Consider the following 27,921-nt stretch of genomic DNA (forward strand, 5'->3'; position numbering starts at 1 on the left):
AATGCTGAACTAGAACAACACTGTCATTCAGAAATTTTGGATTTAAAGAAAAAATGATTAATTACCGAATCTAGATCTCCTTGGAGTTGTGCAGCTTTTTATGTAAATAAAAATTCAGAAATAGAAAGAGGCACTCCTTGATTAGTAATTAATTACAAACCTTTGAATAAAGCTTTGAAATGGATCAGGTATCCAATTCCAAACAAAAAAGATCTTTTACAAAAACTTCATTCTGTATTTGTATTTTTCAAATTTGATATGAAATCAGGATTTTGGCAAATACAAATTGATCCAAAAGATGGATACAAAACCGTATTCACAGTTCCCTTTGGACAGTATGAGTGGAAAGTCATGCTTTTTGGCCTAAAAAATGCCCCATCAGAATTCCAGAAAATTATGAATGAAATCTTTAATCCATATTCAAAATTTTACGTAGTCTATATAGATGATGTTCTTGTGTTCTCGGAGTCAATTGAACAACACTTCAAACACTTAATAACATTCTTCTCTGTTACAAAACGAAATGGCCTTGCCATTTCAAAATCAAATATTTCTCTCTTCCAAACCAGAGTTAGGTTTCTAGGTCATTTTATATCCCAAGGAACCATTACTCCAATAGAGAGAAGTCTAGAATTTTTAAACAAATTTCCTGACAAAATCTTGGATAAAACCCAGCTACAGAGATTCTTAGGTAGCTTGAATTATGTCTTAGATTTTTGTCTAAATATTAATCGTCTAGCAAAACCCTTGCATGATAGGTTAAAGAAAAACCCTGTTCCATGGACAGATCATCACACTGAAGTGATCCGTCATATTAAACAACAGGTCCAAATCATTCCTTGTCTGTATTTAGTAGATCCATTAGCCCCTAAGGTAGTCGAGACAGATGCCTCAGAGTTTGTTTATGGTGGAATTTTAAAACAGGTTCAAAACGGAAAAGAACAAATAGTTCAATTCCATTATGCACATTAGAATGATTATCAAAAGAAATACTCTACCATCAAAAAAGAGATTCTTGCAATTGTCATGTGCATACAAAAATTTCAAAGTGATTTATTAAATCAAAAAATTTTGCTTAGAATTGATTGCAAATCAGCCAAAGAAGTTTTGCAAAAAGATGTTCAAAATCTTGCATCAAAACAGATTTTTGCACGATGGCAAGCAATTTTAAGTATTTTTTATTTTGAAATTGAATTTATAAAAGGAGATACAAATTTTATCCCAGACTTTCTAACCAGAGAATTTCTTCAAAACAAGCCAATGCCCAGAAAGAAAAATACCAAGGCTGAAGCCTCAGTCTCTACAAAACCAAACCCTACAAAACCAGTCATCTCTTCTGCAAAGCCTATACAAACTTGGGCAGACATAGCCGAAGCAGAAGAAGAAGATCATACAAAATATATTGAGTCTTAGGCTCCAGAAACTGACAGTCAAGTTCAAAAATGGATAGAATCACTATCCAAATCTCCTGAAGTTCTTCAGGCCTTACAAAATATTACCCAAAAAGGTAAATCTACAAAACTCATTTCCAAAATCCTTGAGAAAGGAGAATCTTCTACCCAAAAAACCCTTTCTCAAAATATTTATCAAGCAAATGAAAGTTTACAAATCAAATTCCAAAACAGTCTTTCTCAACCGAATTCTTCTCAAATACTTTTGTCCCAGACAAAATTAAAAAAGAAGTCTTCATAATGGATTATAAAAACACATTTTCAAAATATTTTGATTTTAGAAGATGAATTTCTACACCAAGATGCCTCTATAGCAATTTCAAAAGCTTTCCCAAAAGGATGGCATTATAAACCATAGGATATTACCAAGACCCAATCCGACTACCAGGCAATCATTGAATTTACTGGCTCAGCAAAATTCAAACATTTTTACTTAAAAGAAAACTATGTTGATCCGGCTTATCCAACCTGCCACATTCAAAACGTCCTTAATCCTTCTTATTGGGGGCAAGAACTTATAGAACCAAAAATCTTCCCATTATCATTTCAAAATAAGATTGACCATTGCCAACATTTCAATTACTGGGATTACCAACAGACATGGTACACAAAATCACAAGAATAGTCATTCATGGCTGTTCTATTTCCAAAAAATATTTGATTCTTCTAAAATCCCTTCATGGTTTGCTTAGTGGTAGAAGTATTTTGGTGCACTACCTGAAATTCTTACACCAGAAATATCAGAGAGTTTAAACCTTTTCAAAACCCATTACAAACCCTCTCCCAAGGAGAAAAGATTTCTGCCTCTTCTCTTGTTTTCTTCAAAATTCTTTTTACCTTGGGTTCTCATCTGGTTTTTTGAATTTCGACCCCAATATGAATTGAACTTTATTACCAGAAGATTCAAGGTCAAATGGTGGGACTCATTCAATGTCCTTGAAGCAATTACAAATCAAGGAATAAAAGACTGGCTTTAGGGAAAAAAACCTCTTGCCACAAAATACAGTACAAAACCAGTTATTTTTTGCCCAACGATCACATGCTATGGCTAGATTGGCGGGAGCTAAAAGTGATGAAGAATATTTTGCAATAATGCAACAGCTATTGCAAAATAGAGCAAATTCCTTTATAGCTTATTCTGATTCAGAACCCATAATCGATTTGGAGGATGATGATGATGAAGGTTGTGGTGCCTCCTCATAGGCACCAAATCTCTTGTAAAAAAAAAAAAAAAAAAAAAAAAAAAAAAGAAGAAGAAGAAAAGACCGGCAAAAGAAATTTATGATGGCAAAATTATCCATTTTACTTTTTCATTCTGTTTTTATTTTTATTCTTGTAATTTTGCACTTTTACTTTTCTTACAAAAAAAAAATCTGACAGGATACTATTTACCTGTTACTGTTCACTTTTACTGTTCACATGTGAAGACAACAAGAACTGTTCAAGCACTGTTCACCCGACAGGAAGAACTATTCAGACACTATTCAAGTACTGTTCACACGTAAAAAAGTAAGTGGCAAATACTGTTCAAGATTTCAAAAATTTACAAAATTGCCCCTAGTCACTTCTATATAAGGGGGCACCTATCCAAGGCAAAGGGAAGCCACTTCAAACCATTTTTCAAGCTTCTTGAGCCCAAGCTTCTCCCCTTCAAGCTTCTAAAGCCAAGAGAATCCGAAAAAGGTCCTGAAGGAGTTTCACCCCAAGGTGAAGAAAGGAGCAAGAAGGTCGGGTCACTTCCCATCCTGCCCTACCTCTACCTCACCTACAAACCCTGTACTTCCTTGTAGTAGATCTTAGGAAGCTCATATGTTGAGCAACCTCTGTAAGTCCTACCCGGAATTACATCTCCAAAACCTTTGTACGAACCTTACAAAATTTATAAGATTTTGAAGTAAGTTTTCTTCAATTTCTTTTGCAAAATTTTAAATTTATTTTGCATGCATATGGTCGGTTCAACCGCCTGATCTGCATAAACATACGTATATATATTCATAACGGACAGGCTTTGCCGCCTATTGAATATATATATATATATATATATATATATGTATATTCATATTTAAATTTCAAGTTTAATTTTTATTTCTGATAAGTATATATATTCTTAACGGATTAGCTCTGTCGCCTATAAAATATATATATTTCTTTAATTTACAAATTTAATTTTCATTTCTGAAGATTTCCTTTTCTTGTGCATTTTGTTTATTTCTTTAATTATATATATAAATATATATATATATATATATATATATATATATATATATATATATATATATATATATATATATATATTACTAATACAATGAAAATAAGTAATATGAATTTTAAAGAATATCCAAACAATTAATTTAAGCAATATAAACTTAATAATATTCATATAAATATATCATCATTTAAACCTTTTGGGAGCCATCACCCAGATTCAATATTACACATAATTAAATTAAAGAGATTTTATAGTATAATAATTAATTTCAATTAATTGCTTCCAAGTTGAAGCATAAAATCATAAATGCATTGAGACATTTTTATTAAATATGTTGAAAACAAAAATAAGAAAAAAAAATTAATTTGGCATTAAAACAATAACAACAGTTCTATTTATGAAATAATCAGATGTTAAAATTATGAAATATTTAAATCTCAATTAAAATAATTAAATTCTTTTCTAGTTAACTATTTAAAACTATAAATCGTAATATGCAAATCAAAATTACTATATATGATTGTTAAGAGATTCCTGAGTTGTAGAGGATCTTTTCATGCACAAACCAATTAGCCAACTTCGAAGATTCCAAACTAATTAAGTTCATCCACCACAAGCAGTAGCTCACTTACATGAAGACAAATGAATTCATTGATTCTATATTTGTCCTTGAAAATGGCTAAACTTTGATTTTATCACCATCTTTTGCCACATGAAGGATGAACCCAAGAAAATCTATGATGTTATGAATAACATATATGTTCATATCATTAAAAAGACGAACAAAAACTTCAATGGTATAGGTTCCAAGGTGATAGGTTATGATTAAGACGTAAATAACAAGGATAGGGTATATTTTTTTTAATTGATATTATAAAAATTTAATTATCAAATAATAACTAATTGATTATATAACAAGACAAACCTTCTCTTAAATTTTTATTATGAAGATAATAAATCTAATTAAAAATAAATGGATGGAAAGAACATAATAAATATATTAATTAAAAATAATCAAATTATTTATGATGTTATTCTTAAATTTATCCTGTGGGTATGAACATGAAAGGTAAATTATTCTAGTAGTCACTAAATTATTAAGTTTAAGGGCATATTGTAAGATATAGACATTCAATGACAAGAAAATAGCAAACAACTGAACCACAAATGATCAGAAAATGATGATTACTAAGTCTAATCGAACATTATGGCTGGGAACAACTCTCCTCTAGATCTATCCGTCTAAGTATATATATACGCATACATATTGCCCACGAGAACACTTATCTAAACCCTTTCCTTCTCTCATTGTTGATGGGATTAGATGGGAGCTAAACATAGCAAGAATTTGAGTTCTGAGCAAAACCCAGAAGAAATCCACTTTATGGATCACAGTTCAAGAGAAGGATACTGCATTATCGAATTGCTCAAGCCAGAATGCCTCGAAGTAAAGAAGATGAAGAAGAAGAAGAAGATGCAAACTTTAGAGGACTGGCTCTTGGCCTCTCCTAGCATGAAGCCAGATTGCATAAATGGAGGTGAACTTTTCATTTCCAAACATTTCTACAAAAGAGTACATCCATCTTCTTCCATGGAAGGACATGAAGCTGCTTCCCCTAAGGCGAGAAAGAAGAGTTTTTCCTTGGAGAGATTGGTGATGCTTGATCGAAAGGCTGATCAAAGTTTTTCTTCAATGGATGTTTCTTCAATAAGCAAAAGCCGAAAGAGTAAGTCAACAAAAAGGGTAAGCTTTAAATTGCCTGAAGAGACTGACATAATCATATTTTACTCACCCAAGGAGTCGATTATGGTGAATGAACAAGATTGATCTATGCAATATAAGGTTTATGGAGAGCTAGGACTTCAATCTTTGCTGCAGTAAAGTCTGATATCAAGTAGTGCTAAATGTTCATTTAATCTTCGAATCCATGAGAATGGATGCTTATTATCGTTATTTTGTTTCACTTTCTCTCAACTCAACTCTGTTCAGGGATTTTATAAACTGTGTGTGTGCGTGTGTGAGGTATCCTTAACATTGTTGCCATCAACTATCTCATATAGGCATAACATTAAATATAGCCATAAGATCCTGGCTGCTAAAACAGTAGCCGGTTGGCGAGTCAATGGATGTAAATCTAATTAGCTAGTTGGCGAGTCAATAGCAATTATCAGTAGCTGGTTGCTAAAACAACCTGGTTTTAATTTGATTAATAACAGAATGCCCAAGAACAATATCTGGCCAAAATTATCAATCTAAACTGAGCATTAAATGAAACAGTTTCCAGTACAAAAGAGAGAGGCAACGGGATACCTTCAAGCTTTTAATGTAAAAAAAACACTAAACAGGAATTCCAAAACTTTGCAGCAAACCAAGAAGATGTGTTTGCTGTAGCTAAAAATTTCTAAATTACTATACCAACACGGATTCATTTGCAGCTCCATAAGCTATTCCTAGCAAATGAATATCCAAAAGAGGACATCTATCTTCTCAATGCAATATAGTTAGCTTCACTAGTCGATTCTAGAAATTTTTTTCAGTATTTGCAAAATCTGTCTTGTCCTGCATCTGTGAGCCTTTTCTGCACTCGAGAGCAAGATAGAAATAAAATTTCGCAACATTTTCAAACATAATTAATTATATTTCCTCTAACCGATGAAGAAAAAAAAATCACATATAATATACACCACTAGTCAAAGATAAAGGCATACATCTTACAAACTGTATATGATACTTCTGAACTGATTACAGAAATTTTATTTTAAAATGTGTTCCACCTTTATTATGCTCAAAGTAGATATTTAAGAGCATGCATAACCTCACTGAATTCTAGAATAACAACCAAAAGCACTAGACAACAACATGGTCTAATCATAAGAGATTTATCATTTCAATCTGAGATGAATTAGTACTTGAGCATTTGCATAACACTTGGATGAAAATGGAGTTTTGATATTAAAATTTGCAACAGCGCCAAAGACGAGAGTCTTCACTGATGTTGAACGACAAATGAAGCACCAGCAGACAGACTAATAAACAAGAAGTAGCATACCTCAGGAGTTTTCAACTGTGATTTAACTCTGCCAACAAGATCTTGTGCAATTATTGGACCAGTTTGCAACATAACAGCCTTGATCTGTTTTGCAGAGACAGGTGCAGTAGATGATGATTAAGATGACAGTGGCCCTTAGGAGTCGCACTACTTTTAGTAGCAGGAACACTTCCTTCTTTCACATTTCATTTTAATTCCTAATACACAATAGCAATTTAAAGAAAAATATTGATTATTTTAAGAAGTCCAATGCTCAACCAATTAGACCATAAAGGCACAGATTTCTATAGTCTAGACACAAGGAACAAGTGTAGACGTATGAAGGGTGAGGTGCAAACAAAGTGAAAATATTTCTAGAAAATTTATAATTAACCCCATATATTTATAAGTTAATAAATAAACAGTAGTGAATACTCTCTTTTTTGGGAGTTAACATGCATGCATCAATTTGAATCCTCTCACGTGTGCAAAATGGAAAGAAAACAAAAGATGAGAGGAAGGCAGAGGAGGGTAGGGACACAGAGACAATGACAGAGAGAGTGGAATAGAGGGGAGAGAGAGCAAATTGGGTCGTAATTGAACAATAGGGAAGAAAGAGAGAGAGAGAGAGAGAGAGAGAGAGAGAGAGTACAATCCTTGTAAGAGGGCTGTGGAAACCCTATTTGGAGCACCTTCCTCCCTTTTATTTTTTCTCTGTCTTTATTTTCTATTGAAAGCATCAAAGTACCTATCTGGTCTTTGTATTATTCCTTTTTTTTTTTTTTGTTACTTCTAATTAAATTACTTGTATTCAAAATACAAAAGAGGTTCCTATGTTTCACTTGTGCCTGGGAAAGGCAAAGCCTTAGCAATAAAAACTCTAATCATTTAGGTTATCTCATCTGATCATGGCAGAGGTAATAGTCCTAAGCATCTGTTGTGTGTTGCACCTAAAGCACACCCATTTGACTATCTAATTATTTATGAATTCATTTAAAGCAAACACCATGTCACCATACATTTTCTGTCTTCACCTTCTTTTGAGGCATACCATTAGATGGTTTTGCATCATCACCACTTGATTTTCTTTTACCCTTTGCTGACTTTGAAGCAGATGGGGCAGAAGAACCAGAAGGCATTGGTTTTGCAGCACTATTGTCATCAGACTCCCTCCCTAGGTGCATCCTTCTGCTTTGGAGTCGGTACATCTTCATCCATCACAAATGATGCACACATCTCAATATAGGACAGCAAATGCAGCATCCTTAAGAAAGTACACTTCATAATATCAGGAGATAGTAGAAGCTTCTTTAAGTCATCTTCATCCATTAAAGGCAAACATGAAACACAAATCTCTAAGGCAAATATGAAACACATATCTCTAAGTCACATAAGCATGCTCTTAGGTCATCAACAGCAAGGTAATACAATTAGCCATGTCTAAAGCTTGCATTGTTGTCATCATCTTCATCTGAATCACTAGGTCCAGCAGCTTTTTTAAGAAGCTTCTTCAACTCTTTCCCAGATTCGCTCAATCCACCCTCTTCATCCTACAACATGTAAAAACATGCTGATGTGACAAAACATTGCAGTGTAAAGTTGAAGGGGCTTCAAGTTTGGCAGTCCATGTAGAACACTACAAAGAAAACCCTAGCACTCCTCAAAACTAAATTTTCTCATTCACAATTTACAGGAGTCATCAAAGCTAATAATTGCCAGTTTCACTTATCATTTAACATATTGCACCTGCCTTCTTTACGAGACCCCTCTTTCATGTGCATATCCAACTCTTTCTCTTGATAAACATTTAGATTGCCCTTGTAAACATCTCATTTGCCAAATAAACAGTAAATTAAAAATAAACCACTAAATTAAGCAACACAAACAACACATCAAACCCATGAATGCAGCATAAGTAGCCTGCCATGCAAATTTACAAGTCACAACGACGAATTTATGTGCACTTCTGAATTTACCATGCAATGCAAGGACATTTTTCTTAACTTATTAGTTTTACCTTTATCTGATTAACAACTCATAAATCACCAAAATATTCCACTAGTAGTTTATATGCCAAATGTCATCCAAATGGTCCATTATTTTTGTCATATAAGAGATTAATCATTCAAATCAATTGACCTGCACTTGCTTTACAGTTCAGGCGTGACAACTGGTTTCCATCCATCAAGGTTTATCCCTCTCGTTGAAAAGATAGAAATAATTCATGAAAAAATTGAAATATACAGTTCAACTAAGGTCACATTATTATGACCTAGTTACCAAAGCATATCAATATGACATCAAATTTGAAGCCAATTGATACCCAAAGGATCACCAACAATTGACAAATAACACTAGAATGACATGTATTGATATGCTTCATGCCAAAACAACACTTGCAACTTACAGAACAAATAAAAACCTGCTTGATTTCTGGAGGAGTAGAAACCTCAAGGGCCAAATCTCCCTGTTCCTCAGGATCATTACCAACTGCTTCATCATCATCAGTGAAAATCTCTTCATGCTCCCATTCATCACCTAAATATCAACAAATACACATTCCTAGAGCCAGAACCACTGGAAAAGCTAAATTGGAGAGAGCACTTCATAAAGGTTTTAAATAAAATATGATATTTGCACTAAGTTCAGCATTGATCAAGTTCAATGAACCAGAAAGGAGTATCACAGAAATCAGAATGTTTTTCATGTACACTAGAAGGAAAAGAATTTTACCATACAAGCGCAAAAAAGAACAGAACAATAGAAGAATGTATCACAAATCATTAGCTATTTGAACTGAAAGCATAGATCACATATCCTACTATTCATTACGAGAGACTAACGCCAACAACTGTATATTAACGAAAAAATGCTAACCTTTCTCAACATCATCATTCTTTTCTGTCTCCGCTTTTTCATCTTCCTCTCCCTTGTCAGACCCATTGCTGCCCTCATCATCACCAATCTTTTCCCTATCCCCCTTCACCACTTCACCAAATGCAGCAGACCCACTTTTTGCAGCTTTCATCATCCATCTTTCATAACCAGCTGCATTCTTTCTCTTTTTCATCATCTTCTCTTCTGCTTCCTCTAAGGTAAGTTGCCTATATTGTGCAACCATGTTGAAGTTATACCTGTCAAACATGTCAAGCAGCCATTATGACCGTCATTCATAACAGAAAAAGATTGCCACGACATCAACCATCTTGCAAATTCACAAGTATATATATTTCATTGAAAATGTCAACACCCTTGTATGACAGTCATTTCCAACATGAACAATCATGAGTGGTAGAATGAGACATAATTTTATTACTACATACACATGAGGGAAAACCATATGTTTTAAAATTAGCCCACAACACAATCCATGAAATAGGCATACCAAGAACCAGTAGGAACAGCGACAATCTCTTTCCCCTTAAGTATCAATAGGTAGTAAGTTGCTGATTGTGAACCTTCAAGCTTAAGATGACCTTGGTAGTGAGACTGGCCTGCTTCATCCTCCAACAACCAAGGCCTATTCTTATACTGCTCCTACACAATGCAATTTCACACAGCAATAAGAATAAAGCAATCAACCCACTAACTAAACTGTGCGTGCATCACAAAGTAACAATTACATCTATGTTCTAATAAGAAAAAACATATAGTAAACACAAAAGAATTAACTTTAATGAGTCACGCAAAGAGCATCCATCCCCGCAGGGATAGAGAACCTGTCGCTGTCTCGACTGTGCTACTGAAGGTTCTGGCTAGCACATCCAAATTCAATGGAGTACCAGCCAAAACCTAAAAGTTTATTTTTCCTTTCTTTTTCCTCCCTAAAATTCAATTGAGTATTTTTCTTTTTTCATTAAATTTCACTTCAAGGTTGTTAATGGTGTTAAAGTTAGGAATTAAAGTATGAAAGCAAGACAATATGACAACTAGTTAACATAATTTTTCTACGTAAAAAATTGTTTAATCCTACCAACCAAAATTTGCCTTTTGAACTATACTAGAAAACTGTGGAAGTTTATTCATTGTCAAACTCAAAAGTTTACAGGTTAGTAGCAAGTTCAATGAAGGAAAAGTTCTGACCTCTGAACATGGGAGTGTATAATTGCTCAAGCAGAGCATAAGGAAAATTCTTACCTTTATCCGTCCTACTTTTTCACTTGTATGAGTGGAAAAGAATCAACATTGTGTTTAAATGTAATATAAGAATTTGATTGTTTATAATTTTTCTTCAATTGATAGGAGTTTTGAATTTAAGTTAGATCCATAAATCTATATATAAAAATAAAAAATAAAAAATAAAAAACCTTATTTTTTGTGTTGATTTAAATTTCTTATAAAATGTGACATTTGAATTCCACTTCAAATGAATTCTCAACAGCATTCATGAACCTAATATTTATTAATGGATCTAACTAATTAAATAATGAGTCATCCTTCATTCAAACAATTCAGACTAAATTCAATCAAAATCTCCTATTTCAAATTATTGAATCTAGACACAGAATTAAAGATTTTTAAGGTAGATTTGATGTATAACAACTAGGAAAAACTTGAGTTTTAGAAATTAAGGCTAAGGTTTGTAGAACTCAAGTTTTAGGGCCCAAAGATAACTTTGCAAATCTGATTATCTTCAAAACTAGTAGCCTTGAGCTAGCAAGTCCTAAGACTCACTCCTATCAAGAAAGCCTCACACTTCCTTAGATTACAATTCATCGCATGACTCAAAGAAGCATTAGCCTGTAAGTACTATCACTCTCTTAATCCATATGGGACTTGGGCGCCAAAGACAAAACTAAAACTGATCATCAGATTTATTAGGACTCCATGTGTAAACATGGTCTAGTGGTACCAAATGAGTTTTCAAACTTCCTGTTTCACAATAAGCTTCAACAGCCACTCATTCCTTTGGGCTTCAAAAAATCCTCCCGAAAATGTTCTTCCACTATGTGTAGACATGACTCTAGATAAAGTTGAGTACTCCAACTTTCTCTACACAATGATATGTTGTTCAGGAAAATGAACGGGAACCTGAATATCTAGTAATCCTCAACATATGACTTCTTTCTACTGAAATCTTAGTTGGATCCTAATAATTGGCAAGAAAATTTCATGGACAAGATTTGGTAGTAACATTAGGTCCAAAAGTAGCAACATATCACCATATCAATAGTTCAAAATCCTTTGAGATCATGAACAGTTCAAAATCCTTGCAGACAGAGGCAATGGCATCATGTTCAAATGAGGGTCAAAGGCATTAGCAAGAGGGACAGCCCTAAAGAACTTGAAGCTCTATTTTAGCAAATGTTTTCCTAGTATTAAATCTCTGGACTTTTGGATGTGGAGATGCCATGAAATTTGTTTACAAGGTCTTTGGGTATTTTAAGGGAGCATCTAGGGCATGAGAAAGTGGTAATGCATTTTCTTTCCCAACAAAGTGCAACAGTCAACAAGTAGAAATATAAGTAGACATAGAGGATATTTTATTTCATTCTCCCATTTTCACAAAGAGAGAGCCCTAAATTCTTTCCGATCTACTTCTTATTTTCATTTTCTTTTTTCCTTTTGCTTTTTAAGATTGGCAAATTTTGTTTTCATATTTTAAACTATCCATACAACAAATTCTTATTGTCTTTAAACATTGGCATGTAACACCTTCAGGCTCATTTTTAGTATTTTAATACCTATTGTTAATTGACGATAATTTAGGGTTCAATAGGATCCAGTCATAGGAGTTCAGAAAATGTCATCAGTTCAAAGGCTCAATGGCAAAACAAGTGAAGAATTCAGGGTTGAATAATGAGTTTTTCCTTTAAAACTAGAAAATAATGAAGAGTGTATATTAGTTTCACTCTTTTGTAGCTAATACTACCTAAGATGATAAGCAAAGAATATTCTTCATTTCCACATTGAGTATTGAAATTCCATGGCTAGGAATGATTTCTTCCTTTCACACTATTCTACATCAGTCATGACACCAAAATCTTAAAATCATATTCTAAAACCCTTACACACAAAAAAGTTTAACAAACCAAAACAGCAATATGTGGAGTTGCAGCAAAAAGGAAGCATTAGCCAACAGGCAATAAATTCAAATACCAGCAAGGCATCCTTAAGTTGCTGTCCTCGTAGTCCTTTATGGAGAAACCATTTATTCTTTGAATCTTTCCCCTTCGGAAAATTTGGCAACCCTGTCTGGAATCTACCAATAAAGTAGTTCTTGTCGCTAACAGGACTTGACCGAATATTACATTCCTGGACGTGGAAAGAAAGAAATCAACCAGAAAGCATATACTAAAAGTTCATAGTAACAATAAAAGTTAAAATAAAAATACATAAGCTTATCAATCAATCAAAGACTATGTTCAGAATGAACATAAATTTCTTGACACTACAACAAATCAAGAATAGCAACACCAATTAAAATGCCTTAAAAATCTCATTTGCATCAATCCTCACGCAAAAAGCATATTATATTTTCTTTCCTTTTTCTTTTTGTTTGTTCTTATAACATCCACTATGATAATAACAACACTAAATCACTTATCTTGATATGCACATTAAGGGTGTGTTTGGCAAGTCCAAAAATGAAAGAATTCCATTCAATTGAATTCCTTTTGATCAATTTGAAAAGTTTAAAATAACTAGAATTCAATTCTTTTAATTAAAAAGATAAATAATTTTGAAAAAAATCAATTCAGGTAAAAGTTGACTTTATTTTACAAGAATTCAATTCATTTTTCTACTAAATACTCAAAACACCCCAGTAAAATATGAAAATAAATATATTCATTTTCAAACAATAGAATTCAAATCAACTCAATCATTTTAAAAAAAAATTCCAAACACAAGAATTTTCTTAATAGAATTGAATTAAATTCTATCTTAAGAATCATTCCAAACAGGGTGCAAAAGACTTAAAGAAACTTCAAAAGAAGAAGGAGAAGAAGGCAAACTCGAATCAAATGGGTAATGGAGGCGCCACAGCCATCGCATTTGGCAAGATTCTTGGCCATGTTTTCGCCACAAGTGACGCAAAGAGTCAAGTGCATACAGTTGGTTTCATACAATTTAGTAAACGTTCCACATTCACTACAAGAACGATTCAACAGAAGATTCAACGACATTTTTATCCTCCACCTTCAAAACAAACATCAAAATTTTCCTAAAGGAACAGAATATTAATTGATTGAATTGTGAAGTCGCGAATTAGGGGGGAAAAATTATTTGACCAGCTCGGTATTTATATTTGAAAATGGTATGCTATTTGTTGCTTGCTGGGTTCGATAGGTAGACTCACAACTGCTGCTTCAACTGTTTTTGATACATTTTCGTTAGTCCTGCTGCTTTGGCCTTGGAGGCAGCAGGGGTGGCGATGGTCCAGTTTCGAACCGCAACTGGTGGGATCAAAATCGGATTGAAACCTGGTCATAATGGAACCGCTTCGAATCAGATCAAAATCACCATCTGTGATTTGATTCAGGTTCCTATTTTTAGGAATGGAGAATCAACGTTTTAAACTCAGCGATTTAAATAAAAAAAAATTAATAAATATCTCACCTCACCACCAGTCCTAATTAATTTATATAAATTTTAAATTATCTACATAATTATTTTTTATACTCTTTTTAATTTTTAATACTCTCTCATTTTTTTTTAAATTCTTTAAATAATTATTTTCTATAGCCAATAAATTTTCAATACTATTTTAATTACTCTATTATTATCTTATATTCTCAATAAATTTCTAATACCCTTTATTTTAAATTTTTTTCCCTCTTTTATACTTCTTTTTAATTATCAAATTTTATCATACAATTTAAAAAAAAAAGTCAAGCAATAGATGAAAATTTTAATTCCTTTAAATTTCAAGAGTATACGAAAGTTCATGGACTTTTTTTTAATTTCTTTAAAAAAAATTAATTTCATTTCCAATTTTTTTTATTAAGTTTAAGTCTTTTTTTATTAAAATTTATTGAAAAGATAAATTAATTTTATTTATTTTTTCTTATTTTATTTTAATTGAAAATTTTCTAAAAAGAATTAAAATATTTTTATAAATATAATTTAATTTTAAATTAATAAAATTTTTCTTTAATAAACATCTTCTAAACTGCTCTCAAACTATTCTTGAAACTGTCTTTAATTATCTTTTTTCAAAATGTCTTTCGAATTGTTTTAAACCATGACTCAAACCAAAATCCGTAATTTAAAAATCATCTCTGAAAACTTGAATCAGTAATTTAAAAATCATAATCAACGATTCCTGAACCATAGCCACCCCTAATTAAAATGAAGTAAAGGCCTAAGCAAACTAATTTGAGAGGAAATTTGTAATTATTATTAATTTATATTTAATTTATTATTTTTCATATTATATTATAAATATTTTTTTAATTTAAGAATAAATTTATTTTTAAAAAATTAATTTATATATTAAATACATTTATATCATTATTTTTTTTTATGAAATCAATTTTTTGAAGATGTACTCTAAAAAAAAAACATAACTCTATTTTAAGAAACATAACCCTATTTACAAAATAGAGTTTCATTGAAATCATTAAACATATATATTTTTATAATATAATTTTCCATCCGAAAAGGTTTGACTGATGAGTTCATAAATGAAATTCTTTTAATAAATTTTAATTCAATAATATTATTCAAAATTTACCAAAAATAATAAAAATTAAAAATGGCTTCGATCTTGTTGATAACGTCAAATTTGGTTATCAATTTCAACAATTTGGCAAATCAGCAAAATTTAATTACACATTAACCAATTTCAATTTGTGGGCTTAAGAGGTGAAAATTGTTCTGCCCATGTCATTCCAGAGTTCTCAACCTTAGAATCATTGGGCTATGCTACCCTAATATTTGCTTATCCAAAAATCATTATTTAATTGTCTTGAGATTTCCCCACATTTTTTTTTTGGGTGTTTACTATCAGGATTTTCATATTCAGATCATCTCTTATGCCTTTATGGTTCCATTAATCATATATTCTGAACCTTTACACTAAATTCTTATAAAATTCTAATTTCCAAATAGAGGGACTTAAAGGCACTTGATATTGGAGCTTGTTTCCCCATTACCTGGGAATGCATATGAATTACATCCAATCTATTTTTGCTTCTGCCCCAAAATATAAAGCTTTTCATAATGCAGATTCTCAAAATTTCAACCTACCTATTCCAAATAGTGCTTTTGTTTCCAATTTCCACAGAAAAGCTCAGATGTAGCGGTGGTGACCCTCTTATTGGCCCACACATTGAACAACCAATTACAAGTGACCAAGTTAAAAATGCAAATAGTTCAAATGATACCCAGAAGACAGTTCATGATGCAAAAAGCAAAGCAACTGTTGTATCAACAGTTTGTTAAGGCGATCAAAAAATGCATAAAACTGGAGATGAAGAGAACCAGCAACTCATGCTGAATTCATTTTACTTTTGCAAAAGCCAGAAATTATTGAATCAATCTGGTGAAATAACATTATTTTTGCAGATAATCGTGAATTGTAAGCTATAACCAGGTGTTCTAGCAATCTGCTGAACACAGAAATCAAAATGTCCTTATATCAGCATAAGCTATGAAAATTGGGACAAACTACATATTTGAGCTCCTCAAAAACCCAGCTCAGTAGTCAAGACCCTAGAACACAATGAGAAGTAAACAATAAATATACAGATTTGAGAAATGTTAAACGAATTAGTGAGCAGGTATAATCAAAAGTCAAAACTTACTGTTAGTGTTTCCTGTCATGGAACTGAGCATTTTTCGAAGACTTGAAAGTTTCCAAAAACTTTTTGGCATTCTCTAACTCTTGCTTTTGTCTTGCCTTATCCCAGTTGTGTTCATTAGCCAATATCTCAATGACACGTGGCAATGCCCGGCCCGCTGCATCAGTATCCAGGAAAGCAAGCCGTGATCTCCTTGCAATGAAATCAACAGCAGATTCACAGTATTCATTTCGGGCACAGTAGGCAACCTCTGCTTCTAGAAAAGGGTAGCCATGCGCAAGCCGCTTCCCTAGACCTTCATTCTGAATATTACAGAGGATTAATAAAGATAAATCGCCAAAAAGCCACACAACAGAATGTTACAAGACAGAATTTGGTTTATTCATACTACAATCTTCCAAAATAAGACACAGTTAGATTATAAGGTTTTCAAGACCTTGAAGACTTAGAATTCAAAACAAAAAGCATAGCTTGCAAAGTGGATCTTCCAATTAATCCAAAAGATTGAACATGCCCTTCGCAATTTCATAAAATTTGAAATGACACCCATAAGTTTCTGAACATTCAGAAAAATGTGGGTACGTGAAATTAACTAGGTTTTAGTATCCTCTGAAGAGACAAGATTATAGGATTGTGCACAGTAATGCTTAAAGCTGAAACCAAAAAGCATCCCCTACACAAAATAAATTGATTGTTGAAAATTTTAATCTTCCTTGATAAATAGGAAATAAACTAATTCAAACAACTATTCCAAACAAATTTAATATAATAAAAATTGATTCTTGGTTGTTATTTCACACTGTGAGAAAATAGGACAAAAGAAGAATATTGAGAATGATTGAAGAGCTTGATTATTCCCTCAAGCCAATGATGTCAATTTATAATCTGTACAGGACAACTAAATAGGAAACACAATCCTAATTAAATACGTAATTATAGCCACGATTCTAGCACCTAAATATATTCACACAATCACTACAGATACACATATCCTAGCTATTTATGGTACATATCTTAACACTCCTCCTCAAGCTGGAGCGTACAAATCATATGCTCCAAGCTTGTTACAAATATATTCAATCCGAAAGCCTCTGAAAGATTTTGTCAAGATTTCTGCTAATTGGTCATTTGAGCTAACAAAGCTAGTGGCAATACACTCAGATTCAATCTTTTATCTGATGAAATGACAATCCACCTCTATATGTTTCATTCTCTCATGAAACACTGAGTTAAAGGCAATGTGAAGTGCAGCTTGATTGTCACAGATTAGCTGCATTTATTTAAGTTCCCCATACTTCAACTCTTGGAGAAGTTGTTTCAACCATATAAGTTCACAAGTTGCCAAAGCCATAGCTCGATATTCTGCTTCTGCACTTGACCTAGCAACCACATCTTGCTTCTTACTTTTCCAAGAAATCAAATTACCTCCAATCATAATGCAATATCCTGAAGTAGACCGTCTGTCTGAAGGAGAACCTGCCCAATCTGCATCTGAGTAACCAATAATCTGTGAATGACCCCTGTCTTCATATAATAGGCCTTGTCCTGGAGCTCCTTTAATATATCTGAGTATCCGAATAACTGCATCCCAATGACTACTACATGGTGCTTGAAGGAACTGACTGACCACACTTACAGCAAATGAGATGTCTGGGCGTGTGATTGTAAGATAATTGAGTTTTCCAACCAATCTCCGGTATCTACCAGGATCCTCCAATGGCTCCCCCTGTCCAGGAACAAGTTTGACATTTGGATCCATAGCAGTATCTGCGTATCTACAATCTAACATGCCCGTCTCTATCAGTATATCCAAAGCATATTTCCTTTGAAAAATGGCGATACCTGTCTTGGATTGTGCCACTTCAATCACTAAGAAATACTTTAGCTTCCCAAGATCCTTAGTCTGAAAATGACTGGACAAGTGTTGTTTGAGTTTTGAGATCCCAACATGATCATTTCCTGTAATAACAATGTCATCAACATAAACAACGAGATAAATGCACTTATCATGGCCATTATGGTGGAAAAATACTGAATGGTCAGCTTCACTCCGAGACATTCCATATTGTTGGACTACAGTACTGAACCGTCCAAACCATGCTCCCAGAAATTGTTTCAAGCCATATAAAGAACGCCGTAGGGACACCAAACCAGACTCCCCCTGAGCAACAAACCTGGTGGTTACTCTATATAAACTTCCTCAGCTAGCTTGCCATGTAAAAATGCATTTTTGATATCCAGTTGACGAAGTAGCCAGTAATGGATGGCAGCTAAGGAAATAAGAAGGCGAATCGAGGCAAACTTAGCAACAGAAGAAAAGGTATCACTGTAATCGAGGCCAAAGATCTGAGTATAGCCCTTTACAACGAGGCGACCTTTAAGTCTATCAATTTGGCGATCAGGCCCCGCCTTGACTGTATAAAGCCATTGACGCCAACAATTGATTTGCCCTTTGATAGTGGCACCAAATCCCAAGTGTCATTGTTATGGAGAGCAGTCATCTCTTCAACCATTGTATTACACCATCCTGGATGTTCCAAAACTTCTCTAACAGTCTTAGGTACAAATAAATTAGACAAAGTGGTGACAAAAGCATAGTAGAAAGGAGACAAACGATGATAACTCACAAAATTATAAATAGGATAAGGATTTCGAGACGAACGAATACCTTTTCGGATGGAAATGGGAGGAGTAGCATCGTCTGTTGAAAGTGAGACCAGAATAAGTGAAGATGAAGGAGGGCGAGAGTCACCAGGAGCCAGTGTTGTACCTGTATCAAGCAAAGGAGCATCAATGGTGTTAGTGGGAGGACGAGGACGACATGATTAGACGTGTAGAGGTGGTGGACTGATTGGTGGTGAAGGAAGAGTAGGAACTGGTAAGAAGGTGGGAATAAAAACTTTGGATGCAGTGCTGGAGGAAAAATAGGGAGATTTTCAAAGAAAGTTACATCAGCTGACACAAAGTATTTATTTGTAAGTGGATTGTAGCATTTGTAACCTTTTTGAAGTCTAAAATATCCCAAAAAGACACAGTTTATTGATTTGGGCTGAAATTTGTCTTTGCCAGGAGTTTGATCATGATCAAAACAAATACAACCAAATACACACAGGGACAACTGATGGGCATCGTGGCCGGGAAACAAAATGGAATGAGGACTCTAATTCTGCAAAACAGAAGAAGGCATTCGGTTAATTAAGTAACAAGCAGTAAGAATAGCATCTCCCCAAAAACGAAGAGGAACATTATGGTGAATGAGTAAAGTGTGGGCAGTCTCAACCAGATGACGATTCTTTCGTTCGGCAACCCTATTTTGTTGAGGGGTATAAGCACATAAAATTTGGTGAGTAATACCCTAAGAAGATAAGAAATGAGTAAAGGGAGTAGACAAATATTCTTTTGCATTGTCACTGCGAAGTATTTTAATAGAAACACCAAATTGATTATGTATTTCAGTAAAGAATTTTTGAAATATAAAGAATAATTCAGAATGAGTCTTCATTAAAATTAACCAAGTGCAACGAGAATAATCATCAACAAAAGTAATAAAATAATGAAATCCCAAAGTTGTACCGACACGACTTGGATCCCAAATGTCTGAATGGAGAATTTCAAACATGGACTTAGCTCTATTATTGACTCGCTTGGGAAAGGAAACACGACTTTGTTTCCCAAATTGACAGGACTCACATTCAAAAGAAGATAAACTAGAAAGACTAGGAACTAATTTTGCAATTTGGCAAGACTCGAATGACCCAGACAATTGTGAAGAAGATCAGCGGAAGTGGTAGAGGCAAGAGCAACTGGAGAATTTGAAGTAGAAAGATGGTACAACCCTTGTGACTCACATCCTACTCCAATCATCTTTCCCATACCCTGGTCCTGCACAACAACAGAGTCAACTGTAAAGGTGACAAAACAATTGAGATTTTTAGTCAATTTCCTAATGGAGATTAAATTATATGGGCATTCTAGAATGAACAAAACTGTGGTTAAAGGAATAGATTGAAAGATTTTTACTTATCCTATGCCCTTAACTAAAGTTTGTGAATTATTAGCCAAAGTAACTTTAGACAAAACCGGAAGAGAAAGTAGAGATGAGAAAAGACTTTTGTTACCAGATATATGATCAGAAGCATCAGAGTCTAGGATCCATAGACCAGTAAACGAAGGTTGTGTTAGACAAGCAAAGAAATTACCAAATGAGCACTGCTAGAAGATTGTTGTTTGGCTGTTTGATATTGCAAATACTCCTTGTAATCAGCTCCAGTTAATAGGATAGAATCTGACACCTGATCCTTTCCATCAGATAATGAAAGAATACCATTTTCACCGGATTGAGCCATATGAGCAATTGATCGGCCCACATTATTTGACTGAATGGGGCTTGGTGGTCAACCATGAAGGGCCCAACAAGTGTCTCGAGTGTGATTACTCTTATCACAATAAGTGCAATAGAGCCTTTTACCCTTGCCTCTCTGATAAGTACCCTGTCTCGGTTGGTTTCCACTTTGTGCAGCTAAAACTGAAGATTCAATTTCGGAGAAATTATTCTTATTGAGTGAGATGCTTAGAAGCCTGACAGACACATTCTCTAGAGTGGGAACAACCGGACTAGTTAATATCTAGTCTTTAACATAATCAAGGTCAGGACTTAGCCCAATCAATGCCAAAACCATGAAGAACCTGTCCAGCTGTTGCTCAGAAATATTATCAGTACATGACATGATAGAATTAAATTCATCTTTTAGTGATTCTACCTGTCCCAAATAACTAGACATATCTTGTTGATTTTGCTGCAAATGAACCATATCTAATACTACCTTATAAATACGTTGCACATCATTTGTATAAAAGGCTTTCGCCTTAGTCCAGACTTTGCAACAGGTTTTACAAGACTGAAAAATATTAAGTGATTTTGGGTCTAGAGAATGCCACAAGAGACTGCATAATTGAGCATCAATCTTAGTCCAATTAGCTCTATTTGTTAAAGCTATATCTATGGCATGCTTAACCAAGTGGTCATCATACCCCTGCCCCATAAACCATAATTCTACTAATGCAGCCCACGACATATAATTTTGGCTTCCTGCTAATTTAACAGTAGTGATAGCTGGTGAATTACCAATGGAAAAAAATATGGGTTTGAGAATCTCAGAACCTGTGTTGGATATGGGTTTGAGAATTTCAGAACCTGTGTTGGAGACTGTATTGGAGGACTCCTCAATCTCAGACATATTGGCAAGAGAAGCACACTAAAATATTACTCAGAAATACGTCAGAAAAGCCTACTGTATGAAGAGGAAGTGACAAAAAAGTGAGAAACAGGTGACGGCACCTGCGTGGTTGAGGTCACCTGAGGCCAGCGAGTCGACGGGAAGAAGCGTCGGCGACTTCCCGTCGAGAGACGGTCTCCGGAGAGGGCTCACGCGCCGGCGCGTGTGACAGCGGGCTGACGGAGCATGAAGGCACATGTACCGGAGTCTTTTGCCGGCAGTCAGTGGAAAGGCAGATCCTGGGCTAGGTAATCCACTAAGCTAGGATGTGACAACCACGGACTCCCAGAAAGTGACCGGAAAGAAAGGGAAAGTTTCTCCTTATCAGAACTTTGTTTCAAATTTCAAATCAAACTCACCGAGGTCTCTGATACCATGTGAGAAAATAGAACAAAAGAAGAATATTGAGAATGATTGAAGAGCTTGATTATTCCCTCAAGCCAATGGTGTCAATTTATAATTTGTGCAGGACAACTAAATAGGAAATATAATCCTAATTAAATACATAATTATAGCCACGATTCTAGCACCTAAATATATTCACACAATCACTACAGATACATATCCTAGCTATTTATGGTACATATCTTAACACACACAAATTGACCAGAATCTTGTATCATCATTATCTCAGCACTGTTGCCTGATATGAAAATGTGTTATTCGCACAATTTATGAGGCTCACTTTCAAGTTTTAGAAATAGAAAAGAAATCATGGACGTGCCAAATGATACATGAATAACTTTTGATGGAAATTAGTGTCACTATAACATGAAAACATCAAGGACCAATAAAAAAAAATTAACAGAATAGTCAAGCTCTTTCCAGGGGACAAGGAAGGGTTAAGGGGAGGAAGGCACATAGAGGATAAACAAAGGCCAAACATACCTGAGCTATGGCAGCCACTCGTTCTGCCCATGTACCGTATGCATGTGATAAATGCTTAGCAGAAGTTGTGTCCATTACTCCAGGGACAACTTTACCGCCAGATGTCCTCTTCATGCGTACATATTGTTGAGCAAGAACAGTGAATGATGAAGGCTCCCATCCATCCCCACCAATCAGCCTGAGGTTTTGAGTTAAACATCCATTTGTTGGACTTAGTTTTCCAGACTTTATTGCTGCATCAACAGCATCTTCTGCCATGCTGAAATCATTTCCAATAAGCATGGTACATAGCACAAGTAAGATTAACAGAATAAATAGAAAAACTCTAGCATTGCTTATTCTGACTTGCCAATTATAACATCTTCCATAATTAGACAGCTAGAGAGTTTCTGCTCTACCAAATAAAATTACCTTCTGTAAGTAGTCCATTTTCCGCCAGTGATTGTGACCAAACCAGGATAATCTTCACATACAACATGATCTCTGGAGATGCTCTCAGTGCTCTTTGCTGATGGATCAATAGCTAATGGGCGAATACCACTCCAGGCTGAAAGAACATCAATGCGGCGTACCTACAATTTATGTACTGTCACTTCAGTATACACAACCTAACCAAATAAAGAAGAATTTGATAACTAATCCAACTCACTATCACTAGCATTCCTTGCTGTCTGATGAAAGTGAATATACATAGAAGATCAACATTTCACCATTTTGGCAATTTACAATTAGGCCACATAATATCTTGAAACTATAATAGATATCATAATATCTTCAAACTATAATAGACATCATTAAACCAAAAAAAATCCCAAATGAAGCAAAAAAAAAAATTCCACTCAACATGGCAACTCTGCAAAAAGTAGACACACATGCACACATATGAACAAACAACACAACACAACAAACAAACAAGAAAATCTTTATGGATGCTCACTCTAAGGTCTACCACATTATCTCAATGGCACCCTCAGGTAACCCCTTAACCTTTTCAGGACCTGTCTTACAATTCTCATAATCCACCTCAAAGCAAATCTCAAGCACAAACAGTCATAACTCATCTCTTCCACCTCCCGCTTTAACTCTCCACATAGACACCTCCAAATATTTGAAGCCAAACCAAAAGAGATGAATTGGATAACTAAACCAATTCTCTAGCATTTCCATGCTGTCCCACAAATGTCAGCCTATTTAGAGAAGCAACATATCACCTTAATTTTCAAAAATATCATTTTCTGAATATGTAAGCCAAGATAAGTTAATAATTGAATTCATACCAATGCAATAAGAAGCAAAAGAATGTGGGAAACTATTAGATCTAGCTAAAGAAATTGCAAAATAGCAAATAGCAGTACCATTGTCTTCAATTTATAAATGATCATATGATACATTGAATCAGTTCTGACAGTTTCTAGACAAATAAACAAAAAATTGAAGGCATATGAATAGAATATGTAATAGAATGCACAATTAACCTGTCCCAACTTCTGAAATCATGTATAAGCCATAGCACACCTACTCTCATCAGTACAAGCTTCTATTCTATAAGTCATTCTACTAGACCTAGCCACAACACTGATACCCAACAAATGAGCACCTTCAATTTATTTAAATTACTAGAGCAAACACATGGGCTTTTTGTCATTAAAATATTCTTTTTTTATCCATGTTTCATTTCTTAACAAAGAATATAGCACAAATTTTTAAAAGATACATGGTAACTATTTCTAAAAATGTTTTACCATTTACTTCATGATACATAAGAATTCTGCAAATTAGTGTCAGAAATTCTATACATGCAAAATATCACATACCTTAACACTAAGGTAATCTGAGATAGCGTCAAGTATAAACTGAATCTCATCTTCGTGTGGTTCTGGAAGTAAAGTGATGTCAGTGTTAGAATCTGTAGTTCCAGCGACTGTTCTTCCCAACCATGGCAGCATGAAAACAACGCGCCCATCCTTTGTTTTAGGAACAATCAAGCCCATTCCCTCTGGAGAATAATAATCAGGGAGAACAATATGTACACCACTGCTAGGACATATCATAGGTAGTGCATCATTCTTAGCCATTTTTCTTACAGAGTCACAAAATGGGCCAGCCGCATTTACCACAACTTTTGCATAGGCATCAAACTCTTTGCCTGGTACAGTATAACATACAATACCAATAAGAATATGAAATCAGTGTAGTTACAAGAAACAAACGAAAGCAGGTTTTAATGGTACAGTCTGTGCTTGAACGTTGATAACACATCAATGACAGCAACTTAAACAGCTGATCATAATAGAAGGAAACAAAAAACTTCAAGAAAACATAAAGTTATTAAGTTGACCTGCTTCTATACTACTAATTGCTCTCAAAACCTTAGGGGTTGTTTTGTAGTGGAAAATTGTTGCTATTTTCTGAAAATCTTTTCAGCAGGAAAAGAAGCCCTGGAGTTCACTTTCAGATATAACTATTTTCCAAATAGAAAGTTTTCCCAAATTCCAAATTTATATTGATATTGGAAAAGAACAAAACTCATTTCCTACTGTTATCTTTTACAAAATTATGCTGGTTTGCCATGTGTTTCCAAATTGAAAGACCCATACATGTCTTTTTTCCTTCTTCTTTTTTTTTTTCTAAATTATACTACTACCAGTACCATGGGCACCAACACATCCTACTTTAAGTGGCAACACCTCCAAAATAACATCTATTTATTTTATAGGCCACAATTTCTAGCCATTAGGTGAATAGTATTGAGATTAATTTCCTCTATTCTTGTTTTCTTTTAAGCAGAAGATTACGAGTTTCAGTAAACATGTTTTATTTGTGTATTTCGACAGAGGGAAACCATAAAAAATTAAATATAACTTGTCGCTTGAACATTTTCTATTTTCCTTCAGAGATATCTAGAATACAAGGGAAATTAATAGAAATGGTTAGCATACAATTAATTAGGAAGCACAAAACATTCTGAAGAAAACTAAACACTCTTGCAATAATTGTAATGTTAACAATTTCTCAGTTCAAAAACTTATTATCAAAATTCATAAACAGTATTATTGAATGATCTTTAGTCTCATAATCCTTCAATTATTGTCTTAACAAATTTGTTGAAGCTCGTTGAGATAAGAGGAAAGGGAAGAACAAGAGAAGAATCAAATGGTTTTCGATTCTTTTTCAACACCAATTTTTGTTCTTCAGGGGATGAGACAATAGATATACCACAGACAGAGGGAATGCAGCAGTTAAGTGGTAAAGGTATTGATCAAATATTAATGTGCTAAAAGATAAAATGTTATACCTGATAGATTGTCCCGAATCCGTGCACCAATTATCCGCTCGTTAGCCTCATCTTTAATAAAAGATACCACTTCTGCATGGTTGACCACTGCAGCACCAGCTAATGCAGCAGTACATGCTAAAGCAACATTAACCCTTGAGTCATTCATCTGCCCATCATAATACACAACTGTGCCTCTCAAGCTTCTATCTTTACCCTTTTTTGCAAGAGTGGGAAACAATTCAAGGGACTCTTGTGCAGAATAATATCTGGACAAATGTAACAAGCGTGGTCCTGCGACCAAATCGTACAATTTCAATCCCATCCAATAGTATACTACCTCAAACCAGTCAAAACAGGGTGTCATGCAAGGCAAAGCATGGCACAGGTGTGGTGCATGGTCAATAACCTGTTTCCTCTCCTCAAGTGCATGGAAAACTAGCTTCAATTGACCATAGTCAAGATTAAAGACTGCTTTCTCCAAGTAGCGAACTCCTGAAAAAAATTGACCATTAAAGAGAAATTAAACTAATTAAGCAAAGGCTCATAAAAATGCAAAATTTGAAAGGGTGAAATTTTCTAAGGCTATATACGCATAGAAATGCATGGATTCGCCGGAGAATTCTAAACAAGAAAATCATTAAAAAGCATTTTCAAGCAAACTGAATTCTGCCTTATGATCACCTCATCCATGTTCCATTTCTATATGTAAATATCTACAGTTACTATATTTTGAAAGAAACTTGCCTCCATGAATTAGCTTCGTGGACCTGGAAGAGGTACCAGAAGAGAAGTCCTCTCTCTCAACGAGACCAACGCGAAGTCCTCTGGTGACAGCATCGAGCGCCACTCCACAGCCAGTGGCGCCACCGCCGATTACGAGAACATCAAGGGGATTGGAGGCGCTTGCACCAGTCAAAACTGACTCCTGAGCTGCTCGAGACGGAATGACAGCTCTAGGATCAGCAATTTTCTGCCCAACAGAGTCGAAGGCAGGCCCGCCGCCGCGGTCGTTGGTGGCTATTTTGGGGGAGAATAGGATGGCACCTCCGGTCGCGGCCGCAGTGGCGGTGACAATAGCGACAGCCGCGCTGAGGCGGCGGAATCTGGTCGCGGAGGACATAATACGAAGAGTCGGGTGGAACGTATGCGGTGGCCGACGTAAGCATGGAGTGGAAGCAACTGGATTACAGTTAGTCTGTTATCGCAAGATCCGAAGGTTGCGTTGGGAATCGGTCTAGGTGATTAGATTTACTAAAATGCCATTTTTCTGGATAGAAAATTTTTTCGACTATTTTTTACTTCTTAAAAAAAAAAAAAAGCAAATACTTACGATAACGTCAAATTTTTATAAGTATTTAATTTAATTAAAATTTAATAAGATAAATTTTGATAATATAATTATATTTATAGTAAATTTAAATTTAAAATTTAATATTTATGATGAATTAAATTAAATTTATTTTTATATAAATTTAATTTTTATATATTAAATTTTTATTATTTTAATTTATTTATATAAATATTTAATTAAATATAAAATATATATATATATATTTTATAATAATATTTATAAATTTTTATATATTTTATTTTATATAAAATAAAATTAAAATATTTTATAAAATTATTAAAAGTTTAAAATATCTATTATTAATAAAAATATTTTTTACGTAGATTTTTAATTAAAATATATAAAATTAAATAAATTTGAATATTTTTTAATAATAATAAATTTTAATAATTTTTGAATGAATTTAAAATAATAATAATTAAACATCATTGTCTCTCTTAACATTTTAAAAAATTAAAAAAAAAAAACATATTAAATATACATTCATTCTAATAAGATAATTATGATGAAAGATTATTAGTTTTACATTAATCATCGATATACCATAATCATCCTCTTTATCCAATTATAAAAATTGTTTTTTACTAATATATTACCGTAATTATTAAGATTTACACAATTATAGCTAAATTAAATAGCTCTTAAGTCATTTTTGCCATGAAGATTCAAAATTAAAAAAAGCCTTTCATAAAAA

At 33.9% G+C, this 27,921-nt stretch overlaps 3 protein-coding genes and 1 pseudogene across 10 annotated transcripts; all 4 read right to left on the bottom strand.

The window, feature by feature from the left end:
• Positions 1-5,896: 5,896 nt before the first annotated feature.
• Positions 5,897-14,147, bottom strand: LOC110636868 (transcription initiation factor IIF subunit alpha-like). Of its 6 annotated transcripts, none has more exons than XR_009143011.1 (7): positions 13,646-14,147; positions 12,789-12,944; positions 10,075-10,226; positions 9,567-9,823; positions 9,097-9,227; positions 6,711-7,897; positions 5,897-6,239 (listed from the first exon to the last, which is right to left on the bottom strand). XR_009143011.1 is itself a non-coding variant. In XM_058133392.1 (7 exons), exons 1-7 carry the CDS (start codon positions 13,814-13,816, stop codon positions 6,896-6,898), a joined length of 1,053 nt encoding a protein of 350 aa, XP_057989375.1. In that variant the 5' UTR covers positions 13,817-14,147; the 3' UTR covers positions 6,256-6,895. The 6 variants fall into 6 exon arrangements, 5 of the variants coding, with proteins under 5 accessions (XP_057989378.1, XP_057989373.1, XP_057989375.1 ...); XM_058133392.1 differs by lacking the exon at positions 5,897-6,239 and having other exon boundaries at positions 6,256-6,907; positions 7,724-7,897; XM_058133395.1 differs by lacking the exon at positions 5,897-6,239 and having other exon boundaries at positions 6,250-7,897; positions 13,617-14,147.
• Positions 14,148-16,105: 1,958 nt separating this feature from the next.
• Positions 16,106-27,136, bottom strand: LOC110636848 (glycerol-3-phosphate dehydrogenase SDP6, mitochondrial). Of its 3 annotated transcripts, none has more exons than XM_021786701.2 (7): positions 26,621-27,132; positions 25,895-26,368; positions 24,414-24,745; positions 23,011-23,171; positions 22,600-22,858; positions 16,439-16,737; positions 16,106-16,346 (listed from the first exon to the last, which is right to left on the bottom strand). In XM_021786701.2, exons 1-6 carry the CDS (start codon positions 26,994-26,996, stop codon positions 16,441-16,443), a joined length of 1,899 nt encoding a protein of 632 aa, XP_021642393.2. In that variant the 5' UTR covers positions 26,997-27,132; the 3' UTR covers positions 16,106-16,346; positions 16,439-16,440. The 3 variants fall into 3 exon arrangements, with proteins under 3 accessions (XP_021642393.2, XP_021642407.2, XP_021642402.2); XM_021786715.2 differs by lacking the exons at positions 16,106-16,346; positions 16,439-16,737 and adding exons at positions 17,254-18,962; positions 19,104-19,205 and having other exon boundaries at positions 26,621-27,135; XM_021786710.2 differs by lacking the exons at positions 16,106-16,346; positions 16,439-16,737 and adding an exon at positions 17,254-19,205 and having other exon boundaries at positions 26,621-27,136.
• LOC131172504 (uncharacterized mitochondrial protein AtMg00810-like) lies at positions 17,254-18,494 on the bottom strand. Its single transcript, XM_058133396.1, has one exon. The coding sequence runs from the start codon at positions 18,492-18,494 to the stop codon at positions 17,712-17,714; it is 783 nt and encodes a 260-aa protein (XP_057989379.1). The 3' UTR covers positions 17,254-17,711.
• LOC131172503 (uncharacterized) lies at positions 19,214-22,593 on the bottom strand (annotated as a pseudogene).
• Positions 27,137-27,921: the final 785 nt, after the last annotated feature.

Source organism: Hevea brasiliensis, chromosome 14, assembly GCF_030052815.1.
Source record: "Hevea brasiliensis isolate MT/VB/25A 57/8 chromosome 14, ASM3005281v1, whole genome shotgun sequence".
Taxonomy (NCBI): Eukaryota; Viridiplantae; Streptophyta; class Magnoliopsida; order Malpighiales; family Euphorbiaceae; genus Hevea; species Hevea brasiliensis.

Excerpts from the sequence above, each read along its gene's own strand:
- LOC110636868 (XM_058133390.1), bottom strand. The coding sequence starts at position 13,816 with ATGTCGTTGAATCTTCTGTTGAATCGTTCTTGTAGTGAATGTGGAACG. Across the intron at positions 10,227-12,788 it reads AACTTAAGGATGCCTTGCTG|GAGCAGTATAAGAATAGGCC; the intron begins GTATTTGAATTT and ends TGCATTGTGTAG. Across the intron at positions 9,228-9,566 it reads GAATGATGATGTTGAGAAAG|GTGATGAATGGGAGCATGAA; the intron begins GTTAGCATTTTT and ends GTTGATATTTAG.
- LOC131172504 (XM_058133396.1), bottom strand. The coding sequence starts at position 18,494 with ATGTCTCGGAGTGAAGCTGACCATTCAGTATTTTTCCACCATAATGGC.
- LOC110636848 (XM_021786701.2), bottom strand. The coding sequence starts at position 26,996 with ATGTCCTCCGCGACCAGATTCCGCCGCCTCAGCGCGGCTGTCGCTATT. Across the intron at positions 26,369-26,620 it reads CACGAAGCTAATTCATGGAG|GAGTTCGCTACTTGGAGAAA; the intron begins GCAAGTTTCTTT and ends AATTTTTTTCAG. Across the intron at positions 22,859-23,010 it reads AAATGGACTACTTACAGAAG|CATGGCAGAAGATGCTGTTG; the intron begins GTAATTTTATTT and ends AAATGATTTCAG.